Raw genomic sequence first — 16,351 nt, forward strand, 5'->3', positions numbered from 1 at the left:
AGCAACCTGAATCGAGTTACAGCTTAATCCAATCCCACTCCAAAATTTTTGGATTGGGTTATCGAATTCTTCTTCTTTTTCTTAGTTTTAGTAAAATCGAAAATTTGATTCTAACCGATATTTATAGTTTGAGTTAGATAGTTAATATTATCGGGGAAGTTTATCACAAAATGGATTGATTTTTTTTTTTTTTTTTTTTTTTTTTTTTTTTTGCCGAAATTTTGTAGAACACGTGTCTAGGTTAATTGTCCGTTACGTTTCCTTTCCAGCGCTTTCGCCTTCCGATACCAATCTCTTTATATTCCTTACGTATAATACAGGCCATTTTTCTTGTTCTTCACCAAGATAATACTCTCCTCCGATCAACTTCTTTCCATTTCCAATTTCCAATTTCTCTCTGATTTCTGATTTCTATGGCGATGCCTTCGCGGGAAGCAATTGATACTTTCATCGGCGTTACTGGAGCATCCGAAGCGATCGCCGTTCAGAGCCTCGAGGTTTCATTTCTATGTTTTTGTTTCCCTTTTTCTCTCTTGTAGTCGGTTCCTTTCTGGAGGGAAGGCGCTGATTTTGCCTCAGCTTGCTGATTTTTTTATGCTGCCGCTGGACTGTTGATGTCGATGTTTAGGACCGTTAGGTTTAGGTCATTGCTTCTGAACTTGTTTTATGGGAGTGCTTATTATACTTCTTTCTGCCGATTTTGATTTTGGGGGGTTTTCTTATTACAGCTATGGATACGTGGGTTGTGAATTTTTAGTTAAATTTGGCATGTTTTGGTCTCTTGGTTATTTGTTGGCAGTTCATGTGGTAGTGAAGATTAGGAGAATACAAATGCTAAGCATTGATGATGAGATAGACTTCTTTTTTTGGTCGTAAATTGCTTCAATCTGTTCATTTTCCTTTTATGGTCTTACATTTAGGCGCATGGTGCTGATCTCAATGCTGCTGTGAATGCTTATTTCAATGAAGGAGATAGAAGTTCGTCCGTAAAGTATGCTACCACTTCCGTTTCACTCTGTTTTTTTTTTCTAAAGCTTTTGTTCCTTAAAAATGGAATTGCTTACCTGCATATCTGTGTTCTTTTTATGTATCTGACCATATTCTTGATGTTGAACTTGAACTCTTCCCAATATCTCCAGTGCTCGTCAAACCTCTGTTTCTGGTGAATATGATTTCATGGACATTGATGATCCAGTTGAAGTCGAACCCCATGGTCCTCCTCGGTCTCTTCTATCTACAGCTAGAGAGGGAATGATTCCATTTTCGTTACTTGATCGAAATCTCCGCCAGGGGTTCTTTGATCGCCCCTCTGATTTTACAAGTTCTGCTCCAGTTGTGACTCATCCAAGAGAGGCGAGGGAGATTCCCATAGAATTTAGAGATGGTAATCGACCATCTGGCCATGAGCTGACAATTGAGGATGTCACTGGGACTGTAGATGCCCATGTTCCAGAGGTTCGTGGAACTGTAGTAACTGATGATAATGAAGATGAAGAACCTCCAGTTACTTCTACGGCACGTGCACCAGATTTAGAGAATCGCGCTGTTTCAAGTATCATATCTCGTGACAGAAATGCTATACCCGGTGCCTTTGAAAGTAATGAATTCCAAGACAGAAATGACATTGAAGAAGAAATGATTCGTGCTGCGATTGAGGCTTCAAAGAAGGATGTTGTGCAAGCTTATCCAAGCGATCCCTTAACTACACACACTGTATGCGATAACACTATGAACGTGGAGCTTTTTATTTGCTGATGAGGCATTGCATCATGTTGTGGTATATACTGATATACCTTTTGCCTTGATGGCAGGATTTAAGCAATCTTAGGACTGAAGAACATCTTTCTCCCTCGAATAATTTTGAAGTTTCACATGCAGCTTCATCTATCAAGGTTTGTTCTCGTCTTAAACCCCTTTTTTGTCTTGACGCTTACACATTCTTAGGGATAACTTGTATCGACAATACAGCCAGATGAAGCTTTCCCTGAGCGAGGGGAGAACATTGGAGGATTGAAAATAGCAGATTCTAAGTCAACTGAGGTGGAGATGAGGAAAGGCAGAGCACTAAATGGAAGGTATTCTTCTCAACGACTGTATTCTCTGTAAACTACACTAGCTAGATTTAGTATCCATTTGGGATTGATTTTGGATAGACTAAAAGAAATTATAAGAAAATTTTAACCGTCTAGATTGTTTGGTAAAATGACATATTTATCAATTTATCTAGAATCGCTTTCCAATCTGCTTTGAGATGCAAAATCAAATTGGCTTTCCTTAAAATTTGTATCTTTCCTTGAGAAATTTTAAAATTTCAATTCTATCCTTCCATTTATTTATTTATTTCTTTTTGTGACAATTATTTTTCCCAAGCTTTTATCAAATTATTTATATTAAACAAAGTTTTACTTTCACTTTTAAACGTGTAATTTTTTTAATAATTATCTTATAATAAAGTATATATTAAATATCAATATAAAAAATAATTGCAATGTATATGTCTACTTTGGTCATTATAGCTAAATCACAACAATACTATTTATTTGTCAAACATTATAACATGCTTTTCATGTTTTATATTGAAATTTACTAAACAGTAATCTACTTCATTTCACAATTGTTCTTCTTAGAAGTACGGTTGCCAGAATTTTTTTTAAAAGCTACATCAATCCCAAATGAAGCCTTAGGACAAATTATTATTCAACCAACTTGTTTATTATGATGCCTACTGAGGATGAGACATGAGACTGTAATTTGTGTTGTATTGTTTGACACAAAAGTCTGATGACAATACATTGGAAAAATTCAGGATGGAAGCAGGAAGCACGTCTTTTCAAGATGAGGTTGAAGACCTAGAGCAAGATAATTTAGTTAGGCATCGGTCCAAACGCAAGTCCTCGGGCTATGTTGAGCCTGCAAAGGGGGTTGAAGTTGATGTAAGCCTTGCATCTAGTCCCAAGCATTCCGGTGCTGGTAATAATTCACAGCACAATGGGAGTATCTTTCGTTCTGATGAGGTATAGAATTTAGTATGCCCATGTTTTTATCCTAATTTCTGCAACAAGATATCATCCTAGCTGCTATTTGTAACTATCCATTTTAACTGTTGATGCTTCTCTATTGAAGTGGGGTGGAATTTCTTCAGAGGAGCATGACGAAGCAGTCATGCTTGAGGCGGCCATGTTTGGTGGAGGTTCTGAAGGAAGTTCATATAATTTTCCATCTGCACCTCATGAGTTCATGAGAAATCAAGGTTCATATATGCAGCCAGCCCCTCGCCCTCCTTCTCCCTCTTTAGTAGCTCAGCGTTTGATTAGGGAACAACAGGTTAGGCTTTTGCGTTTTAAGTAAAAAACTGTTCCAGGTTGCCATCTATTGTGTCTAATTGTTAGTCACATACCCATGCAGGATGATGAGTATCTTGCAGCCTTACAAGCTGACAAAGAAAAAGAACTGAAGGCAATGGCAGAAGCTGCTGCTGTTCTTGAAAAAGAAAAACAAAGAGAGGAGGAATCCCGTCAGAAATTGGATGCTGAGAAGGTAATTCTGGTCATTTCTGTGGCTTTCTCTTCTGGAGATGCCTTTTCCCATCCGTTGTAATTAATTCATAGAATACTCCGTATATTTGAGAGAAGAAATGTGTGCAAGTGTATTATATGTCTATTTGCTCTCTTGTTGTGCTCTCAGGGATTTCAGACTCAACACAGAACATTGTACTCTATTCTGAGTAGTCTCTACAAACATTAAATCTTAATACTGATTGTTATGGTTACAAACTTTATCGTCCAAGTCGTATAGGATAAACTAGGGTAATGTGTCTCTGTCAACACATACTAGATTCTCTGTTGTCAAACACTAATTGAACAAATTGCATATGAGTTTGATACTTGTGAAACATCTCTAGTAGCACCTTTTAAGCACGACATAGCATCAAACAATCATTTTCTCTGATAATTGTTTGTCATTTGAACTAATCTTACTTTTATTCATTTACTTTCATAAAAATGATTATAAAATGAAATGTATGGAGGTATACAATAAATTTTAAGAGTGAAAACCATCAGACTTATTTTATTAAAGAAAATAACAATATATAAATGCACAAGCACTTTGAAATTATGTTAAATTATTAAGGCATTTTATCATTAGAAATTGGTTACTTGTTTCTTCGATCTCTTAGAGATTGCATATTTCATTCCTTCTTTTAGGTGTCATATATCATTAAAGTTCGACAAATTCCTAGGGGGTTCCATTAAAATGCATAAAAAAAAATTTATATGACACACTTTTTATAAATGTGTCCTCATGGTCTCCGTTTTCTATCCACGTTCCTGCTTTATTTTCTATTAGCGTTTTTGTAGTAGATAGAAATTATCTGGAAGTTGTCATTTTTCTCCATACCAAACTGATGTTGTCGCTCACTGTCTTATTTATTCAAAGGCTAAATAGTTTTTGGATAACATAGCATTGTGATCGTTGTGAGTATATTCAAATTATGAAATTTGGTCCTTTCATAATGCTGTGTGGGATTCCTCCCCTACTAGTTCAAGTATGATGCATTGTATGGTATTTTCACTTCTGCGAGATATATTTGGTCCATGTATTCCACATTTCTGGAATTTAGCAACAACGAGCAATCTTCTGTTCTAGATGTTCACTCTATGGTTTTTTAATAGCAGGAACTTGAAAGACACTTGGCAGAAATAGAAGCTTCTCTTCCTAGTGAACCAAGAACAGATGATGAGAATGCTGTGACACTATTAGTGCGCATGCCCGATGGCAGTCGCCGTGGTCGTCGATTTCTCAAAACTGATAAGCTACAGGTGAATTGTATAGAGGTTGGCAATGGTGGATTTGTATTCTATGCCCCTCTTTGCCTAACTGGCTGTGATATGTTTTGTAGTGTCTCTTGGACTTCATTGATATTGGTAGAGTTGTGAAGCCTGGCAGCTACAGATTGGTGAGTACATTTCGTATGCTAAGACGATGTTTCTCTGCCAAGAAGTATTATTTTTATTTGTCGTTTTCTACGACGATATGATACTCTGATGCTATACTAATTAGAGAGTAATTTAAAATTTGGTTTAAAATCTATTTTGCTTTAGAAGCTTATTATTCCATTATAGTTCATAACCATCACAAAATGATTGAACCCTAATTGAGACATTTGATCATTTGAGTAGACATATACTTTATATGTTCAAAATAATACAGAATCTTAAGTGTAAACCTATGGTTTAATATTTATGTTGATTTCATTTCATGTATATGTATTTATTCTATGGAACAGGTGAGGCCATATCCTCGAAAAGCTTTTGGAGATGGGGAGAGTTCCTCAACGTTGAATGAACTTGGACTTAACAGCAAACAAGAAGCCTTATTTCTGGAGTTGATTTAATGGTCTGGCCAACGCTCGAGTCCGATGGCGCCGAACTTAAATGATATATACATGAAAACTGCATCTTCCCTCTGTGTGTGGATGAGACAGAGATGGCATTTGAAGGTATAAATAGAACCATTAATGCGGAATAATGGTCTTTTAGTGCAAAATATTTGATCATTATGCCGAGGAGTTCTGTATGCAGCTTTCTTGTTAATACGATGGGGGTTTTAGAAATCATATTGGATTCTGTGGCTGCTTTGTATATGACTAGTTCTATTCATTTTAGACAGAAACATTGCATATATTAGATGGCTACCCAAAATATAGAGCCTTCCTTGGTTTGCTACATAAAATGGTTCTTTGCTTCTTGATTTTACGTTGTGTTGGTATCTTTAATATTCATCTTTTGGGCATTTCACAAAACTAGCTCTTGTTATATTCTGAAAGCATATAGGCAAGGTCTGTGATGGCATATGCCAAGTTGTTTCAAAGACTTGATAATCAATCCAAGCTAAGTATTCAGGTGAGATCTAAATACATCGGTGGTTAGAGAGGGAAACGAAACATTCCTTATAAAAGTGTGGAAATTTCTCCCTAGTTTACGCGTTTGAACAATATTGCTAGCTGTTACTTGGGCTGATACAATTCATGTGCCATCTTATTATTTGGCTGTGGAGAGAGGGAAGCCTAAGAGGAGCTAACCCGGGATGTTTCAGGCTTATTAGGTAGGAACGACTTTTTAAGGGCTTAAAAGTGCCTTTAAGCATTTAAAAAGTCGTTCTAAATAGATCCTTCAAATGGTTCCTTGAAACTCAAGGGTATTACAATATTACGCATGTGCACACTTGTGTGTTCTTACTCGAGTTCATCGTAGCAATAACGGCCCTAGTCGATTGTTATCGGATATTATCCTATTTGGGTTTTTCTTTTCAGGTTTTCCCTCAAAGTTTGCTAGGGAGAGGTTTACACACCCTTACAAAAAATGAATGTTTCGTTCTCCTCTCCATCCAATGTAGGATCTCACAATGCTATGATACTATTTGTAACGGCTCAAGCTCACCGTTAGTAGATATTGTCTATTTGGGATTTCCCTTCCAGACTTACCTTAGATATTATCCTCTTTGGACTTCCCCTTATAAGCTTCTCCTCGAAGTTTTTAAAACACGTCTGCTAGTGAGAGAGTATTCCATACTCTCGTTTCGTTCTCCTCTCCAACCATGGTTTCCATACCCTTGTTTCGGTCTCCTCCCCAATCAATGTGGGATCTCACAGTAGCTTTTAAAACACGTCTGCTAATGAGAGAGTATTTCATACTCTCGTTTCGTTCTCTCCAACCATGGTTTTCCATACCCTTGTTTAGGTCTCCTCCCCAATCAATGTGGAATTTCACAGTAGCTCCTTTCAAAGTTGTCTTATTATAATGAATGAGATGCAAAAGGTTTCCTAGAATAAATCACTAGTTTGAACTTCAAAGTCTTGAGCAGCATCAATCTTGCTCGTTCTTACTCGTAACTACTAGATTGAACAGATTTAAGAGAGAAATAAGAGAGCATTCTTTTAATGATCAAAGATTTTGATTCGATTCCGTCACTAATAGAAATTGTAATGAACACTTACATAAAAGAATTAAAGAATTACAACAAATCAAATATAGACGAAGAGAAACACTGTCTATAAACCCTACTAAGAATTAAAGAATAATCTCTCTTATAAACCCTTTTCTCTCCCTCTCTCCCTGTGTATAACAAATTACAATTGAAACCAAAAAGAATGTAATAAATCAATATCAAGATACTTCTGCTGCTGTCCATCCTGACACACTGTAAAGTGGCTGTTCTTCCCAAGCTAAGCAAACTGCTTGAGCTCCTCCTTCTTCTTCAATCTTTCTCACTTTGAATCCATCAGCTGATGAGTACATTTTCAACAGGATTTGGCTCTGAAGAAGCTCTCGATCGTCTCGAATCCCGACGCATCGCAGCCCTCCTTGCTTCTCCATCACTTTCTTCCATTTCTCAAATCCAACATGCCTTTCATACCTCTCCCTTCCTTCACATCCTATCATGTTCCTTATCTCCCTCCCGAACATCTCCTCGATTTTCAACCTCCCCGAGCTGTCCGGTGGAAGGCTAGTGTCGAGGGAGTCGAATATCGCACCGTAGTACTTAAGTGTGGCTGCAACTCGAGTCTCCAATCTCGGGTCGTTGTGCTCGGCTTCTTGCTCGCCCATCACAACAATGCTCGGGTTCGTGCTTCTGATAAGCCCCAAAAAGTCCTTCAATGCTCCTCCCCCACCATTGATGTTATTATCATACAGAGTCTTGTGCAGTTGGAGAATGCAATTCACTCCTACACTCTCATTCTCCTTGACATGAAGCATCCATAGTCTCACATCCTCCAACCGGTCCACCACGGCGTGGAACTCGAACGGCAACCTCAATGCCTCGGCGAACCCCGCCAGCCTATCTCCCGTTTCGTTCAATTCCTGCTTTGATTCACCGATCCCGGTGATTCGGACATGACTCGGAGGGTTCGCTCGAGATGCCAAACTCTGAAACAAGCTCGGCCATTGCAGCCCTTGCTTTATGTCAAAGTCTATGATGTGAACCTTGTCTTTCCCTTCAAATGCTCTCAGCAACATCTCATTTGCTGTGAAGTAGATGAATTTCGGGATCGGACTCACCTCGTTTAGAAGACGTAACGCTGTTCCTGTATCGTCGTCGATCCGATCGTATTCCCTCGGCGGCCTTACGTGAAACACTTGTGGCCAAACTCTGCTCACTCTTACTGCTAAAGCCTCTGTGTAATATGCAATCAAACGTGTAATGGGTGATGAACCTCTTGGTGAAGCTTGGCTCCCAAGTTTTTCTATCAAATGGTTAATCAAAGTAATGTTCTTTGATCTTATTGCTTCCACACATGCCATTAAAACACTTAACAGCTCAAATGATTCTTCTTCTCCTCTCTCATTTGCTAAGCCAGAGCCTTGATGGTGATGATATGAAGGATTTCTTGAGCTCCCATTTCCAATTTCTGGCCCTGCTTCTGCTGCTGCAAATCTCTCACTTCTTGATGATGAACTCGACCCCGAATCTGAACCGGAGACCGAGTCCGAGCCGTCCTGCGCCTTCACATGGCTGCTTTCTCCGTCATGTCCTTCTCCCAAATCAGCAATCTTCGACATAAACTGCGACGTTGAACTTCCAGGAAGAAAGCAGAGTCCTTCATCTCCATCAGGCTGTTGATGATACCAGAAACTCCGAACCCCACCGCCGAATTGGCTCAGAATTAGCCCGTCTCCTACGTCGTCTCTGCACGCTCTCTTCCTCTTGGCATTGCTAATGGAAGATTCATCATCATCAATCCCAACTTGCTCTGCAATTCTCTTCAAGTTCTTACCTTTCCCATTCCAAAACTCTTGCTTGATTTTCTGGTTAGTAGCGGATAGCGGCGGAAGCCTAATGTCCTGCTTCTCGACCGAGAGAGAAACCGGGCGGATCGACGGGGATCGAGCGACGGAAGAGGCGTCTTTTGAGCGGGAAAAGCTGCAGGGCAAATCCAATCTCTGTGCGCTCATTGAAGGGGGAAACTGCAAAAGGCAAGCTTGAAACGGCGACTGTACTACTTCACTTCTCAAATGATTCCTTGGCGAGAGCAATGTTGAACTAGAACACCCAGCCAACATCCTCTATCTTCTTCCAACGCTTTTGCTTCGTTTTTCCAAAAAGATCCACACACCCCCACAACCCAATTTTCCTTTCTTTTTCTTTTTTCCTCTGTTTTTCAAAATCCCTTTTAGAGTTTATAAGCTAAGAAAATCAATTCCCTTCAAGAACTACAAAGAATGAAGCTACGTGATTGTGTGAAGAAACCCAAAAATCGTATGAACAGAAAGAAATAAGAAGAAAACAAGAGGAATCCGATGAATGAGAAACAGAGGAACAGAATCAAAAGAAACACTCTGTTTTTAAATTGCCAAAACGTGTGTCCTAAAATTCAATCCCAACCCCAAAACAAAGAATCAAAGAATAGAAAATAGATTAAAAGAAAAAGAAAATCATCGGATTCCCAAAGATTCAGAGGAAATTCATTGGAAAAAGCAGAGAAAAGATTTACTTACAAACCGATGAACAGAGTCGAATAAACATACAGGCGAGGCGAAACGGAAGCAGAATCTCAAACCCAGAACAGAGACGGAAGCCATGACAGCAAAATCGAATCATCCAACAGCTGAAGAATCAGAGAAAGAACACAAAACCCACTAAGAATTGAGAAACAGAGAGAAAGAAATAGAAGTATTTGATCAAAACCCATTACCTGTCTCTGTCTCTGTAAACTTCCTCCGTTGTTGTTGTTCTTTGTTTCTTCCCTGTGTTGGTTCTGTGACTGATTTGATTTAGGAGCACTGAAACAAAAGGAAAAAACGATGGAGCAGAGGGAGAAAAGGGTATAAGGACTGTGGGGACGATGATGGATGGCCGTTGGATTGGGATCGGACGGTGGAAAGAGAGGGTGTAAGTGACCGTTGGAGTATGTCGGTGGAATATGACCGTTGAGAGAAGAGGGGGAATTGGAGGGTACGGTCTCTCTCTTTATTCTTCGCGTGGAAAACGTCACGCTTGATGCACGTGACCTTCTAATTAATTTTTTATTTTTTATTTTTTATTTTTTTATTTTTACGTAGACCGACCGTTAGTTACGTTACTATGACCTTTGCTTTTTAGGATCTCCTTTTTATTTACCGCCGTTTTTATGGTAATAATAATAATAAAATAATAAATATTTTCTATTTTTCTATTTTATTTAATTATTTTTTTTTATTAAAATTAGTTGGTGAATTCGTGAAAGTTGATAGAAATGATAGAACGGAAAATTATATACAAATATTTTTATTTATGTAATGATCTAAAATAAATAAATAAATGTTTATACGTGTTGTATTGATATTTAATAGTAATAATAAATATTATCGTTATAATAATTATGAAAAAAAAAATAGTTGTTGCATTAAGGAGCTGGTGTAATGGAGGAAGAGGATAGTGACACACGTGGGTTGGAGATGTCCGAACGTTGAGGAGAGAACGGTTTGTGAGTTGGTGGAATGAAGGTTATAAAGGTCTGGTACGAAGGTTTTAAAAGTGGAACGGAGGAATAGAAAAAAAAAAAAAAAAGAGAGAGAAAAGAGAGAAATCAGAGAAAGAAGAATCTTACCCATATGCTCGGTAAATCGTAAGGTTCTGCAGCGTTTGTTGTGTTAGTGTGCAAGCGTGAGGATGGGGGAGATGAGTGTGATGATTTTCAGCTATTGAAGCTCTGAATTTAAGCTGATTTAAGCGTTTGTCTCAAAGGTAACGAAAAACACATTTGTTCGAACTTTTAAATCTCGATATCATGGTCTATATTGCGTAATAAGTTATGAAATAGGTCTTGTTAGAATCATAATAAGGAGATCTACAAAGTTGTAGAAGGAATCGAGATGAAATTCGGATTGTAGAAGTAAGATATGGCTTAGGGGTACAATGGGTATTAATGGAAAAGTTTGGAAAAAATTGCAGAAAACAGAGGTTGAAGACGAGCGCGTGGGAGTCCGAGAGTGAGAGCGCAACTGTGCGCAGATCAGTCGCGTGAGAAAAACACACCGAGCGTGTGCAGCCGCGTGAGGGTGCGTGCGTGCGCCGTCGTTTTGGCTCCCGGTTTGTCCCATTCGACTCCTTTTAACCTGTCCTGTCAAAATTGGTCAATATAGGTCTAATAAGAAGGAATTGTGTTGAAATATCTTATTAAACGTACATCCAAGGAAAGAGGAGTTCGAAACCAAGTAAGTAGTAGATCGATCTTTGAACTAGTTCTTAACTTGTGTTACAACCTGTGAGTATGTTGTTTACCTGATTAAGAGCTTAGTATGTTAATATGTGCTGTGATGATATTATTTGTCTAGTTGTATATTGTGACTGCTTACCTGTGATGTAAGCATGTTATAAATGATTACTAAATTGTTCTATGTGTTGAACATTATAAACGTATGAAAGCATGCGTCAGATGTGAGTATACTAATTCCCGCGGAGTTCCTAACCAACGTGTTGTGTGCTAAGTCAGGGAGCATGAGTATTCCTGACCGTTGGTATATGAGTTAAACAGGCCGCCAGAGAAATTAGTAAACAGACCGTATTTGACCGAGAGCAAGTCTTACATACAAGTCCGAAAATTCTACGTAAGCATATCAAGAGAGAGTCAGTAACCTAAGCTGGAGGTAGCTGAGATAACTCATTAATTAACAGATGACCCTAGTAAGAGAAACTAGGAGTCAATGACGAATAAAACTTAAAAACACTGGGAAAGATTAGTTGTGAACTCATGAATGATAAGCTAGCTACTTACTGGGTAATCTAATTACTCATTAAAATTATCATAACTTTTCTTTCCAGATTTAGATGATGCAGGCCAACCGAGGACGAGGCCAACGGACTAGAGACTATTGGGAATCCATGTCTAGGTCTGTTTATGTAATTATGTTTTCGTTGTTTAAGACTTTTGTTGGTTAATAATGTTTTCAACCGAACGTGTTTTAAATATTTTACTTAATATTATGATATGTTTTAGAAATGTTTGGGAAACTTATGATTGGTTGTCAGAGGTTGTTATTAGTGTCGATGGTAACTCCTGTTAATCGCATTGTCGATGAGCGGGTGTTACTGTAACGACCCGGGAAAGAAAGAAAAAATATATATATAAAAAAAAATTAAAAACTCAATCGCCGGAAAACCCGTGAGTTTTTCGGCGAGCGCCGAGTTTCGCGGAACCCACGCGAAACGACGGCCACAGCACGCCTAGCCCTCAGCCCACGACACCCAGCATCTTCAGAACACCTGCAAAGGGAGAAAAGAGAGAAAATTTCGAGAGAGAGAGAGAGAGAGAGATTTCGGACAAACGTCGGCGAGTGTCCAGTTTCTCCGACGAGCCCTCAAACCGACACCAAACGACCTGTTACCACCATGAGAAGGATCCCTAATTAAAGCACAATAACTCAGGGTGCGTTTTGTGTTATTTCGTAAGCGGTGTCGTCGGTAACCGAGGTCGGAAAATTAGGTTTTCTTAATCGTTCTTAGATTTGTGGCTTTTAGGAGCTTTTAGGCCGCAAAACTCCCAGAAAAGAAAGAAGGACGACGAACAAAGAGGAAAAGGGAAGAAAGAGGACCGAAATCGGTAACGGAAACGCCGCGGGAAGGAGAGAGAAAGCTCGCCAGAAAATCGGCCGAAGTCGGGTAAGGAAGACGAGATCCACGGATCCGGGTCAACCCGAACCCAAAACCCGAGAGAGCCAGCCCATTCCTCCCTTGGCCTCTGCCTTCGGCCCAGCCCAACTACAGCGGCCCAAACCTCAAACCAGCCCAGAAGCTACGGTTCAATTGAACCAACCCAGACTAGACCCACGGTCCAATTGAGCCGCCCTGCAAACCAAACACTTGCGGCCCAGCCCAGTAAGCCGAGGCCCAACGATTAGTCTTGGCCCAGTAGCCTTCCACAGCCCGCGACCCGAACCACGACCCGAACCGGACTGCGACCCGACACTATCGCTCGACGTGGCTCTCTCTGCTGTCGCCACTTGTCACACAGCGGCGCAGGCAGTCCCTCGGCTCGGCTCGGCGCAAACGGCTCGGGCTCCCTCCGATGACGCTCCGGCGGCTGTTCGGCTCGGCTCACCTATTTTCAGCCCGGTTTCCACTGTTTCGACCCTCCCGGATCTGTTTTTGGCCCCGATTAAGGTATCCGAGGTCGTTTTAGAGCCGTATTTCACATTTATTAAATTATAGGTAAATTAATTGTGAAATACTAACGGAAAGTGGTGAACGGTGTGATAGGAAACAAACCCCGGCGACGTAGGAAGCAGCTCTCACTGAACGGGAGCTTACGTTTAGCTATTTAGGGAGTACTTCGGCCAAGGCCAACCAAGTAAGTGGCCTTACTATAGGATAGGCTAAATAAATTGTATGATGCTTGATGATATGTGCCACTATATACATATTTTGTTGAGTGACGCTTGATATGTTTGACGCACGTTGTGGCATTATGATGAGCATGATGATTGCATGATTTTTAACTTAATATGATGATGTTTTCCATATTGAGCATGCTAGATGATGATGAGTGTCATATTGCATCATGTCGTTAGACCGACGTAGGACACAACCCTAAGAGCATGAAAATGATATTAATATAAATATCCACGAGTATGCGTTACCTAGAGTAACAAAGAGATGAGACTAGAGGGTTGTGTCAGAAGAGACATTACGATGAATTTAGAGGGACCTCATGCATTTTGTATGTTCATAAGCATAGGGCTACTTCCCCTAGAGATGATGACTGCGGACGCGCACCTTATGATGAGCGCGAATGCGCACAGGTGCGAAAGCACACAGATGAGGGTGTTCATGAGGCGCATGACACTATAGGGTTCCGCTGACCTCCGGACGTCGCTACAGATTAGCTTGACCAGAGGGTTCAGGGGGTGTGTGAGTGCCCTGGGGACTCACACTCGCACGTGTGAGTCGTGTGTAGGGAAGTACTACACATCCAATTTGTCCGAGACTGGAGGCCACCCCTAAGATGATTAGAGATAGGTCCCTATTCATGATTGCATGTGTTTGCATTAGCATGACCCCTATAGTAGGGCCACTTACCGAGTATTTCTTTGAAATACTCAGGCCGTATGCCATATTGTTTTTCAGGTAAAGGCAAGGCTCCCATGTACGGTTGACGGTGGCATCGTGATCAGAGACTGTGGCGCGTGCATAGGATAGTTGCATATTTAATTCCTAGTCTTGGTTAGGATAGGGCGTTTGCATTTCATTCATTTATATTAATTAATTTGTAATCATTTTATTTTATCTTTTTGAACTCCAGCACGATGTTTGAAACACGTAAGTCCGACAGTGTTTTCCAATGTTTTAATGTATTCTGAAATTTTAAATTTTTCCGCTAATAAAGATGAGCATGCTTAGATTTTTATTCTGCATTAGAGATGAGCATGAGACGTTAGTGGTGACTCTAGATATGTGGAAATTTAGGGTCGTTATAGTTACGATTTAAATTAATAAAAATAGCATATTATTAAATCGGGGACCAATTATAAATTGACATGTGTCCTAAATTAAATTTCAAGACGTTTTTATAGTACACCCATTGAGTAAGCCTAGTTTGAGCCAGTTGGGTCATATGATAATTGGGTTCACAATCAAATAAGCCCAACAAAAAATTATTAAATTATTAAATGGCTAACGAAAGAAATGACTAAAAGACGTTTGATTTAAGGTTTTGTTTATTAGGTCGATAAAAAAGGTATATAAATAAAACACCGAATATCAAATAACTGTATTTAGTATTGCATCAAAAATATTATCAGAATTTCGTATAAATCAATTATTATAATTGTGTTTGGAATGAGATATATTTCTAAATTTTATATTATTATAATAATTTATGATATAATAATATGCATTAAATTTTAGGCTTTTAAGTTTTTAGGCATTAAATCTCCAGACCCTTAGAAAAGGTGTTTCCTTCTCCACCCCAAATGTGGGATCTCACAATCCATCCCTTTTAGAGCCCAGCATCCTTTGTGACACTCGTTCCTTTCTCCAATCGATGTGAGACCCCCACCAAATCTACCCCCTCTGGGGCCCAGCGTCCTTACTGGCACACCGCCTTGTGTCTACCTCCTTTGGGGAACAACTTCCTCGCTGGAACATTGCCCGGTGTCTGGCTCTGATACCATTTGTAACGGCCCAAGTCCACCACTAGCAGATATTTTTCTCTTTGGGTTTTCCCTTTCGAGCTTCCTCTCAAGGTTATTAAAACGCGTCCGCTAGGGAGAGGTTTTCACGCCGTTATAAACGGTGTTTCGTTTTCACCTCAACCGATGTAAGATCTCACACTCTAAAAGGTATATTTATTGATCAATGCAAACTTAAAAACAAAAGGCAAGGGACCCCTCAAGGGAGATGCCTAGTGATTCGGCACCCCTCAAAGGACTAGAACTCAAGATTGACTTCATCCTTTAAACATCCATTTTAAACCGTCCAATACATAGGACTAATTCAATCGAGACTAAAGAGAAATAGAGACAAGTGAGTAAACTCATTCCTTAAGAACATATACGTGAAAGTTCGAGTCCATATTTTGTCCAAGTTATTCTTGTGCCTCTTATCGATGTAGATGGTAGTCGGGATTCGAGGACAAATCCTCCTTCAGATGGGCTAAGAAATTATCATACTTCCCCGTCCAATTATAAATATAAAAACTAAAAAGCTACAATAAGCTTTAGTCACTCATATTCAAGTCATGATAAGCTCGTCAAAATTCTAGTAAAATATATATATATATATATATACGTGTCCATTAGGCTGGTATGAACAAGCACACACGTGTAGACTTTTCACACGGTCCATAATCCAGCAAATTCCATATATTTTAATAAATTAATAAAATGGTAATTTTTTATTTATATTGAACCTATTTAAATGGTCCATTATAGTCCAAAAGGGTTTTCTTTTTTATTAATTATAATGGACTAAAATAAAACATAAATTAAAAAAATAAAATAAAAAGTATATATGACGTGTCAAAACATGCATATGTGGCTGTAGTAGGTGGGTATAAACAAGCACACACGTGTACATTTTTCAAACATTCCATAATCGACTGGCCTTGTTGTCAATTCCAGAATTTAATTAATTAATTTATTTATTTATTTATTTTTGACGGTGCAAACCAAGAATGTTATAATAAATGGGCCTTATTGAAAAGTGCTGTTGATGACGACATGTCGTAAGTGGCCTCCTTTTGTCGTTGGCGCATGTCTGTCAAATTTATTATGTTCGACTAATTCCATCTCCCATCAATTAAAATATTCAATTTATTATTAATTTTGGATTTTATTTTTATTTTAATTTATATATCTTTTATAGTTTAAATATC

The 16,351-nt window shown here is 39.1% G+C and overlaps 2 protein-coding genes across 2 annotated transcripts; one reads left to right on the forward strand and one right to left on the reverse strand.

Moving 5' to 3' along the window:
- Positions 1 to 318: 318 nt before the first annotated feature.
- LOC111810278 (plant UBX domain-containing protein 8) lies at positions 319 to 5,751 on the forward strand. The gene is made up of 11 exons (XM_023696947.2): positions 319 to 497; positions 921 to 991; positions 1,140 to 1,713; positions 1,812 to 1,892; positions 1,969 to 2,075; positions 2,807 to 3,014; positions 3,124 to 3,324; positions 3,406 to 3,537; positions 4,677 to 4,820; positions 4,901 to 4,957; positions 5,288 to 5,751. Exons 1-11 carry the CDS (start codon positions 414 to 416, stop codon positions 5,393 to 5,395), a joined length of 1,767 nt encoding a protein of 588 aa, XP_023552715.2. The 5' UTR covers positions 319 to 413; the 3' UTR covers positions 5,396 to 5,751.
- A 1,193-nt stretch (positions 5,752 to 6,944) lies between these two features.
- LOC111809643 (GRAS family transcription factor) lies at positions 6,945 to 9,855 on the reverse strand. Its single transcript, XM_087117194.1, has 3 exons — positions 9,695 to 9,855; positions 9,498 to 9,607; positions 6,945 to 9,153 (listed from the first exon to the last, which is right to left on the reverse strand). The coding sequence occupies exon 3, from the start codon at positions 9,060 to 9,062 to the stop codon at positions 7,167 to 7,169; it is 1,896 nt and encodes a 631-aa protein (XP_086973320.1). The 5' UTR covers positions 9,063 to 9,153; positions 9,498 to 9,607; positions 9,695 to 9,855; the 3' UTR covers positions 6,945 to 7,166.
- Positions 9,856 to 16,351: the final 6,496 nt, after the last annotated feature.

Source organism: Cucurbita pepo, chromosome 14 (assembly GCF_057944985.1).
Source record: "Cucurbita pepo subsp. pepo isolate OVF chromosome 14, ASM5794498v1, whole genome shotgun sequence".
Taxonomy (NCBI): Eukaryota; Viridiplantae; Streptophyta; class Magnoliopsida; order Cucurbitales; family Cucurbitaceae; genus Cucurbita; species Cucurbita pepo.

Coding starts and splice junctions, on each gene's coding strand:
- LOC111810278 (XM_023696947.2), top strand. CDS start 414: ATGGCGATGCCTTCGCGGGAAGCAATTGATACTTTCATCGGCGTTACT. Junction 992..1,139: donor GATAGAAGTTCGTCCGTAAA/GTATGCTACCAC, acceptor CAATATCTCCAG/TGCTCGTCAAACCTCTGTTT. Junction 1,893..1,968: donor ATGCAGCTTCATCTATCAAG/GTTTGTTCTCGT, acceptor TCGACAATACAG/CCAGATGAAGCTTTCCCTGA.
- LOC111809643 (XM_087117194.1), bottom strand. CDS start 9,062: ATGTTGGCTGGGTGTTCTAGTTCAACATTGCTCTCGCCAAGGAATCAT.